The sequence below is a fragment of the Mustela nigripes genome, chromosome 5 (genome assembly GCF_022355385.1).
Source record: "Mustela nigripes isolate SB6536 chromosome 5, MUSNIG.SB6536, whole genome shotgun sequence".
Classification (NCBI taxonomy): Eukaryota; Metazoa; Chordata; class Mammalia; order Carnivora; family Mustelidae; genus Mustela; species Mustela nigripes.
Window position 1 is genome coordinate 127,455,022 of NC_081561.1, and position 12,254 is coordinate 127,467,275.

The 12,254-nt window shown below is 42.9% G+C and overlaps 1 protein-coding gene and 1 long non-coding RNA gene across 2 annotated transcripts in view; one reads left to right on the forward strand and one right to left on the reverse strand.

Annotated features, from left to right (window-relative positions):
• LOC132018346 (uncharacterized) overlaps positions 1 to 12,254 on the forward strand; it is a 190,221-nt gene that overhangs the window by 131,439 nt on the left and 46,528 nt on the right. Inside the window, exons 31-33 of the mRNA XM_059401165.1 lie at positions 6,366 to 6,519; positions 8,382 to 8,477; positions 9,526 to 9,690. Coding sequence (XP_059257148.1) covers positions 6,366 to 6,519; positions 8,382 to 8,477; positions 9,526 to 9,690 — 415 coding nt within the window. The remainder of the gene's footprint in view (positions 1 to 6,365; positions 6,520 to 8,381; positions 8,478 to 9,525; positions 9,691 to 12,254) is intronic.
• The window catches only part of LOC132018348 (uncharacterized), a 39,993-nt gene that overhangs the window by 10,794 nt on the left and 16,945 nt on the right, over positions 1 to 12,254 (reverse strand). The gene's annotated exons all lie outside the window — the stretch shown is intronic.

Sequence of the window (12,254 nt, forward strand, 5' to 3'; positions counted from 1 at the left end):
GTTTCTATAGACTGGGGGGAAGTGAGGAAGGACATAGCTCAAGGTCATCAAGATAGTGGCCCTGTGATCACCTAGTGGCTCCTGCTAATATGTAGCACAGATCAGCTCTGGTAGAAGGATAAATGCACATTTCTTATTTATTTGATTTATTTATGTCTTTCTTATTTTTAAAATTTAAATTTAATTAATTAGCATATAATGTATTATTTTTTGCAGGGGCACAGGTCTGTGATTCATCAGTCGTATATAATACCCAGTGCTCATTACATCACATGCTCTCCTGGTTTGTTGTCCTCTATGGTTTCGTCTTGTTTCATTTTTTTTTCACTTCCCCTATGAAATTCCTTGTTTGTTAGGTTCCACATATGAGTGAGATCATATGTTGTTTCTTAAATTCCATGAATGAATGAGATCATGTGATAATTGTCTTTCTCTGATTGACTTATTTCACTTAGCATAATACCCTCTAGTTCCATCCATGTTGCAAATGGCAAGATTTCATTTCTGATGGCCGCATAATATTCCTCTGTGTGTGTGTGTTTGTGTGTGTGTGTGTGTGTGCGTGCACACACGCCACATCTTCTTTATCCATTCATCTGTTGATGGACATCTGGGCTCTTTCCATAGTTTGGCTATTGTGGACATTGCTGCTGTAAACATCAGGGTGCACATGCCCCTTCGGATCACTACCTTTGTTGGATGCACGTTTTTAAGCATAAAAGTTCACTCTGTCCCTGTCAACCTGCTCTCTACCATGCTCCTGGTGGAAAGTGATATTGTCCTCCAAGACCACTGGAACCACATTGCCCAGGGCCTGTCACCTCTGGGCATGTCCACCAACCCACAGGAGTTATTTACTAGCTGATGCAAGAAATGCCTGAGATGTGAGCTTATCTTTAATTTCAGATGAAGTAATCATTGTGGTGAAAGTAAATGCTTGGGTGATACAATGGTTCTAATTGATCTTGTCTGTTTGACAAACTTCTATTATAAATCCCTGCCTGATTTTTGTATGGCCTATGGCCTAAGGATAGCTTTTATATCTTTAAATGGTTGGGGAAAAAATTTCAAGAAAAGAGTACTATTTTGTGACACATGAAAATTGTACAGAATTCAAATCTTGGTGTCCTTAAATGAAGTTTTTGGGAACACAGTTATGTCCATTCATTTATAGATTATCTTGGACTGCTTTCACACATAGTTGAGTAGTTGCAACAGAGACCATATGAGCCACAGAACTGAAATATTTACTATCTGACCCTTTAAGAAAAAGTTTGCTACCTCCGGATTTAAAGGTCTGGATTCCTTTGTAATTCAGGAGTGGAGGAGGCAAAACAAAATAAAAAGTCCCTTTAAATCTTTTTTTTTTTTTTTTTTTTTTTTTAGATTTTATGTATTTATTTGAAAGTCAGAGATCACAAATAGGCAGAGAGGCAGGCAGAGAGACAGGGGGAAGCAGCCTCCCTGCTGAGCAGAGGGCCTGATGCGGGGCTCGATCCCAGGACCCCGAGATCACTACCTGAGCCGAAGGCAGAGGCTCAACACACTGAGACACCCAGGCGCCCCTATAAAGTCCCTTTAAAGGAACTCTGTAGAACAGAATAAAACACGTGACATGGAAGTGCCACTAATCTGAACGTATTGTTGATGTTTGGAGTGATTAGGGCAAAAAAAGAGAAACTTAAGAAGAAATCCTGAAGGTACCAGTAACTTTTGCAGAAACCTGAAGTGGGAGCACAGAAAGGGATTGCTAAAAAAAGCCACACCAACTTCTCAGTCCTTAAAGCTTTGTGGGTTTTTCCTTCATTTTTAAATTATCTTTATGCTCATCTGGCTTAAGTATCTCTAAACACAGACATTAAAGTGTGCTTCGGGGTTATCTGAGGACTTCTGAGATACAGAGAAGCCCTCCTGTGAGCTGGGCCTGGCTTATGACCATGGTCCTGGTCCCTAGTGTCTGAGAAGTCAAGAGCCACACCTTCTGCCCGGAGCCTCCTCAGGGCTATTTTGCAGGTGTTTTTGTTGTTGTTTTGTCTTTTGTTTTCTTTTTTATATTCTTGCACCCAGGAGAAACTCTAGCATGTGCCATATGAATTTCCTGCTCTCTGTGATTTGAACCAGCTTGCTGGAGATCACGCTCCAGATAGCTCTCTCACACACAGGAGGCGTGGTGTGTTAGGAAACCCTTGCCTGCTTATTGACAGTAAGGCAGCTGGGGGGTGGCAGGACAATTTGCAGAATTCCATGAATCTGTTATGGCATTTTATTAGGTTGGCAGGTGTACCCTGACCCAAGCAACAAGCCGGCCTCTTGTTTCAGTGGGTTTCCCTGTTTCTTGGGTGCTGCCGGCTAGCTGTGCCGATCAGACCTACCCTCCCAGAAGATGCAGGCCCGAGCTTCCCCAATAAGGGTCTCAGTGAGCTGCAACAGGACTCCATGACCTCTTTTCAGTATTTCAAAAGGCATGGTAAAAAAGATACCTTTGCCCAAATGCTGTGCAGGTAAACAAAAGGTCAAGTTTCTTTTCTTTCTTTCTTTCTTTTTTTTTTTAAACTGGCCGTGAGATAAGGGAGAGAAGACATTAGCTTTGGCCGAGTTCCCACCATGTGCCAACTCCGTGGGATAGGAATCATTCTCCCCATTTTTACAGAGGAGGGACTAAAGACTCAGAAAAGTTATGTAACTTGCACGGGGTCACACAGCCTGTCACAACAGAGCTTCCATCTGCGCCGTGTGTCCAATTCCAGAGCCCTAGTCCTTCCTTTATATCATGTTTCTTCATTTCTTCCTGCAGCTCAGAGGCAGGGCTGGAGGCTAATGTGGTGTTGGGTTACAGTTGGGAAAATGTTTAATGGATGTTTGGTGGAAAAATCTTTCAAAATATGGGGTCTGTGGAGAGGGGGAAATAAAAGAGGGTCTGGTGCTAACAATATTGGATATCATCTGGAGACCCCTTTTTTCACAGAGCATTCGAAACATTCTATTGATAGAACGGGATTGGGTCTTACAAAGGACAGTGATCTAGACTGAGAAAGGACTAAAGTGGGGAAAAGAATAGCCAATGATTTGGGCAGTAGTGGTGCCTGTAGCTTGACTCTGATCTCTCTAGAGAGACTAGTGTAGTCTATGATTCCGTAGCTTGGACTCACAGTCACATATACACCTGAACATATTATATTTCTGATTAGTCTCCAAGCATCTGTTAAGTAATAGGCCTCATATGGATACAAAGCTGTGTCTGGAGCTCTCGATCTGTCAGAAATTGTGTTCGTTTGTGGCCCTTGGTAGTCACAAAGTTCTGCACAAACTTGCCAGGATAAGAGAGCACGTCCGTGTTCTGTGTCCTTCTCCATGATTGTCAGTCAAGTATAGCCCCAAGAAGAGAACAGAAAAGACTCAGGAAAAACAAAGTTTATTATATTCACAGGTACTAGAAACCAGATGTATGCCATGACAGCTGCATGGGGAAGCGTCTATGTGGGTCAGGAACAAGGAGAGTGTTGAGCCATAGCCTGGAAAGGCAAGGCAGGGCAGGGTGAAGAGTTTAAGAGCTGCTGGGTTGAATCATTCCAGTGGGCTTTGGGTGGTAGAGATGGTCTCTAGTTGTTGACCAAGCCCTGGGATGAATAAAGCAGAGGAATAATGCCTTCCCCATGCAAGGGTCAGAGAGAAGAGCCATGGCTTTGGATAGGTTGGTTCACATATGAAAGCTGTGCTCCCTGCTCAGTCCTTTGTTATCTCTAAGAACCGGCTAGCCCAAAGAGGGTCAGTCTCTTCCTTAGCCAGAAAGGTCTTTAAAGATGTCAAAACATTCATAATAAATGGAAAACAAATTTAAAAATATAAGCACTATAGTCAAGGATTGAACAAATCTGATGTGAACGAAGCCAGACCCAGAGGGTGAGAGAAAGGGCAGGAATGCGACGAATCATCCAGTGGATTGGTGGGAGAGAAGAGCAGGATGGATATGAAAGGAGCCAACCAGGGAGAGGTTGTGTGGGATACTGGGCTTCTGTGCTCTTGACTCGGGCTGAAGAGAAATGTTTCTATTAGAATATTCTGCTTTCTGGTACCATTGTTTTGAGGAGATCCATACAATCTATACAAAGGTGTGGGTGTAGAAAGTACCACGGGAGTTTAGAGGATGGTCAGAAGCAGCTGGATAATGAGCTCTGCCTCATTGGGCTGCGATCAGGCAGGAAGGTCAAATCCATTTTTGTACCTTGGACAGTTCCAGCACTTTGCTTTGTAGGTAGTAGGTGCTTGATACATTGCTGTCATGTGGGTATCAAGTGAATGATGCGTCCTTGGCAGGACCCACTGAGAATCGTTAGAAAACACGTGAACATATGAAGAATGTGAGAAAGTGTTCTTATTGAGCAACTCCAGACTCCATCCTTGAACTCGGCGGATAAACCAATTATTTTATCTAGTCTCTCAGTATAAAATAATATTCAACTATCTTTTGTTAATTCTCATTAAAACGTGAAAAGGTGGTATGATTTTTGTACCAGTACGATGGTTTGATGTAAAAATATAGTGCTCCCTTTATCTGTCTTTGAACTAAAGTTCACAAGCCTCTCCTGCTGATGGCTAAAAGATTAAACTTTCTAATTCCATATCATTCAGCCACAAGTAGAGCTTAAAAGTGGTCAGTCTGAGATTTAAAATTAGTGAATGAAAGATAAATGAATCCCCATTTACCTTTGTTTTAATTGCCTCCTATTCACCCTGTTGGTAAGGGAGGGGTTCTGTCCTGGGGTTACAGGGATGGCCGAACACATGTCACTTAAACTGGACAGGTGAAATCAACGACAGTTTACTAGTCACATACACTCACAACCTGGGGAAGAGGACACTGTGTACAATGCAAAGCCCCAGGGGAGTTGCACTTGGGAACAGAGTGAAAAACCAGCGACCATGGGAGACAAGCTGTGTGGTATCAAGACAGTGTGATGTCCCCTCATTTCTGCAGGAGAATGTGATTGGTTCAATTGAATGCTTTTGTGGTCTGACAAGGAACTGAAGCCACTACTGGGGACAAGCAGGGACTGCACATGGGTCCCTTTGATATGGAAGGTTACTGGACTAGAAGACTTCATCTGTGGGAATAGAGTGGAAAGGGGAACTTGTGATTAAGCATTCAAGGTCTTCCTGATTTTACCAGAGGTGAAGGTAGCACATAATATTGGACCTTAATTTTAGGCCTTACACCAAGATATAAGTTCCTGCAGGTGCTTATAAATCATCATAGCAGTTGAGAAGGAGCGGCTACCTCACCTACCCATTGTGGGTTATCTGGTCCAAACCCAGATCTCTTCTGATTGACCTGATGCTTAGCTCTCCACATAGACACTCTCCAGTAGGGGCTCAGGCACTCCCGAGGTCTTTCCAACACTCTGATTGCTCGTCTCTGAGAGGCTGCCTCATTTCCCTCGGTGCTATCATTTCTGTCATTTCCATCAGTCATGGTAAATCACCTTCTTTCTGATGTCTGCTTTATGCAAGACTTGGGCCAAGCCCATGGAAGATCCAAGCGAAAGGTCCCCTCTGTTTTGGGATACCATCTCCTTGGTAAATCCAGTATCAGCATATGTTTTAAGGTATCCACTAGATGTAAGTTCTAGAAACAGTCTTTCCTTGCTTACTAAACTCTTATTTCCTTTTGGCAAAAAACAAACAAACAAACAAACAAACAAAACATTGTAATTTTTCACGCATACTTCCTTCTCTAAAACTTATGGTATAAATTTCATACGCCAGTCTTCAGGCTTTTTGGTTCTTGATATGCAAAGCCAAGTTCTGTTCAAAACAAAACAAAAAACTTCCTCTTTCAAACCTCAAGATTTTATTATTTATTTTAAAATTTGGTTTTATATATCAAGAATCATCTCTACTATTGGTCTTAAAACAGTCAATTCAGCAATCCATATCTTTGTTCTAGAGCTACAGCTGACCTGTCTGCAACAGTAGTCACATTATTTGAAAAGTTTAAATTAATATTGATTTAGATGATGAAAAATTTAAAATTTAATTCCTCAGTCCCAGTAGCCACATTTCGAGTGTGCAACAGCCACACATAGCTAGTGGTTACCATACTGGGCAGTCAAACTTAGAACGTTTCCACATTGCTTGAAGTTCTACTGGATAACGTTAGTCTAGAGTGTGTCTACCTTTCCCTTGAGGGCTGTGAATTGTGAGTGAAGGGCAACTTGTAAAGAAAGAAGGGTGAGGGAGGAGGTTGTTGAGGAAGAAACCTGTGTATACCTCAAAGTTTTATCCTGCTGCAGTAACTTTGAAGAAAGTTTTGAGTTTGAGAAGCTTAAATAATGGCTTTTAATGAGATTCCCTCCATATTTGGGTAGAAGAACATTCTTGGCTGCGGGAAACGCTCCTGCCTACCAGTCTGTCACAGATGGCATGTACCACGGATTGCCCCCACTGAGCAGCTCTCTTGTGAAGAGCATTTTTGCTTCACAGCTCAGCCTGCCCCAGCCACTGGATCCACGGAGCCTCCAGGTATGTCGAGAGGTACTTTTATACCTATAAATGGTGTGTTATACATCAGGTCTTTGGGCACTGTGTTTCCATTTGGTTTAAATTTTGCAGAGACTCACCCTTCTCTGGGACTCTTTATCCTTGCTTGGCTCCCCTTTATTGACTTGGGAGAGCAGCCCGGGCCCACTCTTATTCCCAGTCAGAGTCTTTGCCCCGAAACTGTTCATCAGGTGAATTGGGCCAATAGCTTATCTGTTCACAGCTGGTAGCAAAACCAACAGTTGGTCTTTTCGATTTAATAAACAAGGATGATAGCAATCACAGTACATAAATTAGGTCAGCAGCTGAGGTTTGAACAGCCCTGGTTACAACAGGTGTTATCAAATGTAATCCTAGCAACCATTATTTAGGCACTAACAATATTATCCTCTTTCTACGACTAAAAGATTAAGGTTCTGGCAGACCAGAGATCAGTTGTGGCAGCCCGAGGTCACAGATTGTATTGGTTATCTATGACAGTGTAACAAATCACCCCCCAAATTTAGCAGACTAAAACAATAAATGTTCATCATCTCATGTATTTTGTGAGGCTCAGGAATCTGGGAACAGTTTATTGTGTAGTTCTGGTTAGTCGTGTGGATTTCTCACCAGTCAGCAATTAAGGTATTGGCCCAGCTGTCGTCATCTCAGGGGTCTACTGGAGGAGAATCTGCTTCCAAGCCCACTCACAGGGCTGTTGGTAGGCATCAGAAGATCCACTTGCAAGCTCGTTCATGTGGGCTTGTCCACAGGGCTTCCTCATAACATGACAGATGGATTCTTCCAGACCAAACAATTCAAGAGAGAACAAGAGACAGACCCCAAGGTGGAAGTCATAGCCTTTTTATTACCTCATTTTAGAAGGGACATCCCATCTTTTTTGCCATATTTCATTCACTAGCAGTGAGTTAATTTTAGCCTACACTCAAGGGGAGAAGACTTAAACTCTACCTCTTCATGGGGAAGAGTATCAAAGAAGTTTTGGACATATATTTAAAACCACCTCACAAATCCAGGTCTTCTGACTCCAAAAGCTCCAACCTAATGTTTATATATTACAAAGCTAAGCCAAGTAATGCCAATATCAAAGCCATGTAAGTCCCACAATTTTATCTTCCCTAGCAACAAGACAATTATTCTTGGCCCAAGCCTTGACCTCATTTAGTCCTAGAGGACAGGACTGACCATGACCCCTGGGCCTGTTCCTATTGCCTTTGGATGTTGGCTGGGATTAGGTAGATGCAAGTGTCCTGGTTTCCTGCTACCTGAATCAAGTCTAACTCTAAGAACTGTCTGAAGCCAGTTCCAAGTGTGCAAGTATAGAATGGGGTCAGATGGACAGGTCAGCTATGTCCAAGGTTGCATGTGCTGCCACAGGTAGTAGAGGATATTTTGGCTGTTGGACAGTGACATGGAGAAGACAGAGGTCCACATGTTAATGTCATGACATTGGCTTTGAGTTGTTACCTAGAACTGGAACACAGTGATGAGGAAGGAAAACATTTTAAAGTTCCTAATACTGAGAACATTTAAGTTTAAGTTTCTTTATTATAAATATGTCTCTGTTTTTATAGTATTCTGGAAATTCCAAACACTGGTGCTAACTAGTTACACTGAAGTCTTAAGAACCCTTCTATGTTTAGCCATATTCTGGAGGGGAAGAAAAAGGATGATTATTCTCTCCTCTACATTATCATGGACCTTCTATCAAAACTATTTCTACATAGTAAATAAATCATCCCACAGTGTTTTGGAGTACAGACATAGAAATCCTGCTCATACAAGATGTTTATTATTTATGGACACAGTATACCATTATCATGTTTCTTATTTGTTTCTTTTAGGCATCCATGCTATTCCCTTGGAGAGCATTTCTGGAAGATGGAGGACTGTTTCCAGTTATGAGTAGCAGACCAGATACCCTAGAATATAATATGCAGGTAGACTCCGTCTTCCCACTTGTCACAGAGAGAACTGAATGCAGACTACAAAGCAGGCATCCTTGGGTCCATAGGTCAGCGGTGAATAATTTATGAGATAAGCAGGGATGTTTGATTATGAAGCTATAAACCCAGTGCTACAAAGTGAGTCATGTTTTCTTATGACAGAAGAGAATCGTGTTCTTGGTAGTATGGGCCTCAGTTGTAGATTCAGCTGTAGTTCCCACGGCCAGTAAAGATCAGGGAGAGTGGCTGCCCATTTCCAATCACTCTACAGGCCTCTTAGAGAAACAGCCAGGCTGGAAGTTCAGGGTTGTGTGACCAGGATCCTGGCCTCCCTATAAACAGTTGGTAGGGAGAGAATTTTTTAAGCGGGATCCATAGGAGAATTTCTTTCAATTATGTGTCTCTCCCCTGATCACCTAAGCAAATATCATTGTGTTCTCATTTTTAAAAAGTAGAAAATATAGAAAAGTGCTAAGAAAAAAGTGAAAATCAGTCATAAATTTGCTTCAGAGTAATATGGAAGTGGGTAGTGGTGGAGATAGGGGCAGGCCTGGCCATAGGCTGATGGTTTTGGGGGCCAGGAGATGGGAACTATACGGTTTGCTTTTGTTTATGCTCAAAATTAAAACTGGATTTTTTAAAGTAAAGTATTAAGAATGGTTAAGAAAATCAATTATAGCCCCCCACTAGGAAACAATCACAGTTCACATATTGGTTTACTTTTTTCCGGTACTTTTCTTATGCATACCTGTGTTTATATCTGTACTTTTAAAGGAAAATGGATCTCATACTATACGTTCACCATGTACAGATTCCACAGTAAAGTGCTGGGAACGGGCTTCCATACAAAGCTGAAAGTCTGATATATTCAAGGAGAACTTTGAGCTAGAAATGTTACTCTAAGATTTTTATGGATTTTCTAATAATCAAGAGGGCAGGGCTTATAAATATAATTATTTCTAGTTTTCTCCCCAAAATCATGTATAAAAGATGCATAGAAACCTTTAGCATGGATGTTTTGTTTTGTTCTTTTTGTTTCTAGCTGTGCCTCTGTGGGCTGAGTGAGCTTGACCTCAAGGTAGCCCATGGAGAGCTGGTGGGCATACGGCTGCTTTTGGAAGATGTACTTCTGAGCAGCCATCATGTGACCATGGAGGACCCCTCCACACAGCAAGCCACAAAGGACAAACACAGTCAGATACTCCTGGTAAACAGTCTACGTAATTGGCCAGGGCTGTATTGTATTAAAAGACCTTCCTCTCTGGAATCAGAGAGCCACAGACACTGTCCAACGGAGTCTCCCAATGGGCCCCAGGACTGAGCTAATGTTGCATGGGGGCAGCAGTAGGGTAGGGGTCATCTCTAATATATGGGATATCCATTTCTTTTCACTTTAAAAAGAGAACAAAAGTTGTGGGAGACCCACTGAAACCAAATGGAACAAGTAATCCAACTGGCTGGATTTCCTTAGGAGTCACGCACATTTAGAGTTGGAAGACACATGTAGAACCAGAGTCAGAAGGACTGGAGGGGTATGACAGAGGCCCTGGGTGAACCTCTCCAGTCTGGGCTCTCATCTTCATCACTCATCTAGTCTAAGGACTTCTAGGCAAGCACTCCCTCCTTTGGACTTTTCCCTCTGAAGCTCTAAGGTACCAAGAACCTTTAGCCCACCTTATCATCACTGGAATTAATTCTGCCCATATCCTGGAACCAGAGACTTGTAGAGACACAGAGTAAGCTAGCTGGTGCCCCCATCTGAAGAGCCCCCTCTTCTGAGCCAAACATTCCAAGAGAGAGGTCTGCAGCAGCCCTGACCAATTCCTTACCTTCAATCCGCTCCTCAGAAGCTACAATTTGTCACCACTGAGACCACTCTTACCAAGAGCACCACGATCCTTGTCGCTAAATCCCCTGGATACTTTACAGTCCCCTTCCAACCTGAACCCATTGTCAGCACTGGACACAGTGTGTCCTTCTTGCGGTCTCCCTACACCTGGCTTCCAAAGCAGGGCTCCCTCCTAGTTTCCCCTGGCATTGTAGCCAGGCCTTCTCAGACTTCCCCACAGACTGTCCTCTGCCTCCTGCCCCCCTTCTTCCTCTCCCAATCCCCCAAAGTATGATTTTTTGGGTTCTGTCCCCTATTACCCTCCCACGGGTCTGCATCTTGACTTCCATGCCATTAGCCACTTCAGTCTTTGTTGGCTCCTTCCTCCATAAAAAAGCATTAAAAGTGATAGTTTACAACCGTATTAATATTAAAAAAAAAAAGATATCCTACATTAAAACATTTTATTAAGGGGCACCTGGGTGGCTCAGTAGGTTAAAGCCTCTGCCTTCAGCTCAGGTCATGATCCCAGGGTCCTGGGATGGAGCCCAGCATCGGGCTCTCTGCTCAGCAGGGAGTCTACTTCCCTTCCTCTCACTCTCTGCCTGCTTCTCTGCCTACTTGTGATCTCTGTCTGTCAAATAAATAAATAAAACCTTTAAAAAAAAACATTTTATTAAGCCTCAATATCCCTTATCTCCTGATTTTAAAAGAAATTAGAAGACTTTGTGGGCCCTAGGCACTGTGTCTCGTCCATAGGTGTCCCCTGAACACTCTTACTACTACCATTGGGTATGACTGAGATCCTTTCAGAGTGCTTTAGTAATTACTAGTTTCTTTCATCTTCACAACAATTCCATGAAGGGGGTACTTGCAGTATTCACCTTTTACAGATAATACTGAAGCTTAGAAAGGTTAACTGATGTGCCCGAAGTCACATATCTTGTGAGGAGAGAAACCCAGATTCCAACTGAACAGTCTGGCACCAGAGCTCCCCTCTACTCTTGCCCACTACGTTGTTCCACTTCTCAGCCTCTCCCTAGACAAACTCATCTGCTTTCGTAACTTTGATGACTTTTCACGTGATGACTCATGCAACGACCATCTACATGTCGTGTCCCAATTTCAATCCTGTCAGATTCATGCACTCAACTTCCTTGTTCCACCCCAGAGTCCATGCGTCCCAAACTAAGCTTATTTCACAGCCCAAAACTCACCCTTCTTTCCATATTCTCTGTCAGTGGACCACTTCTTGCCCAGTGGCCCAAGCCAAAAAATCTGGACACCCATCTTTGATTTCTCTCTTCCATACCCCACAATCAAATGCTAAGTTTTACTATTCTATTACTTTAATATCTCTCAAGTTTGTCTACTGCTCCCAATCTTCCATCACCAACCCCCAGTCAGCATTGTCTCCTAATGTTAAGCTATGAGCATAACCTCCAGTTGGACTCCCTATGTTCACCCTTGCCTCCTTCTGGTACATTCACCAGGGTAATAGTTTTTTTTTAAGATTTTATTTATTTATTTGACAGACAGAGATCACAAGTAGGCAGAGAGGCAGGCAGAGAGAGGGGGAGAGCAGGCTCCTTGCTGAGCAGAGAACCCAATGTGGGGCTCGATCCCAGGACCCTGGGATCATGACCTAAGCTGAAGGCAGAGGCTTTAACCCACTGAGCCACCCAGGTGCCCTACCAGGGTAATATTTTTAAATGCAAAATTGATTATGTCACTTCCCTCTTATAACCCTTAAATAATTTCCAAAGGCCCCCAAAATAGAATCTAAGTGCCACAACGAGACCTTCACCACCTATCTCCTCCTGGTATCTCCAGCTTCAACTTCTTTCATTTTATCAAATGCGCCATGCTGTCTTTCCTCAGTAACTTTGTGCGAGCCAGTCCCTCTGGTGGAAAACGTCCTTCCTTTTCCTCCTCCCTCTCTA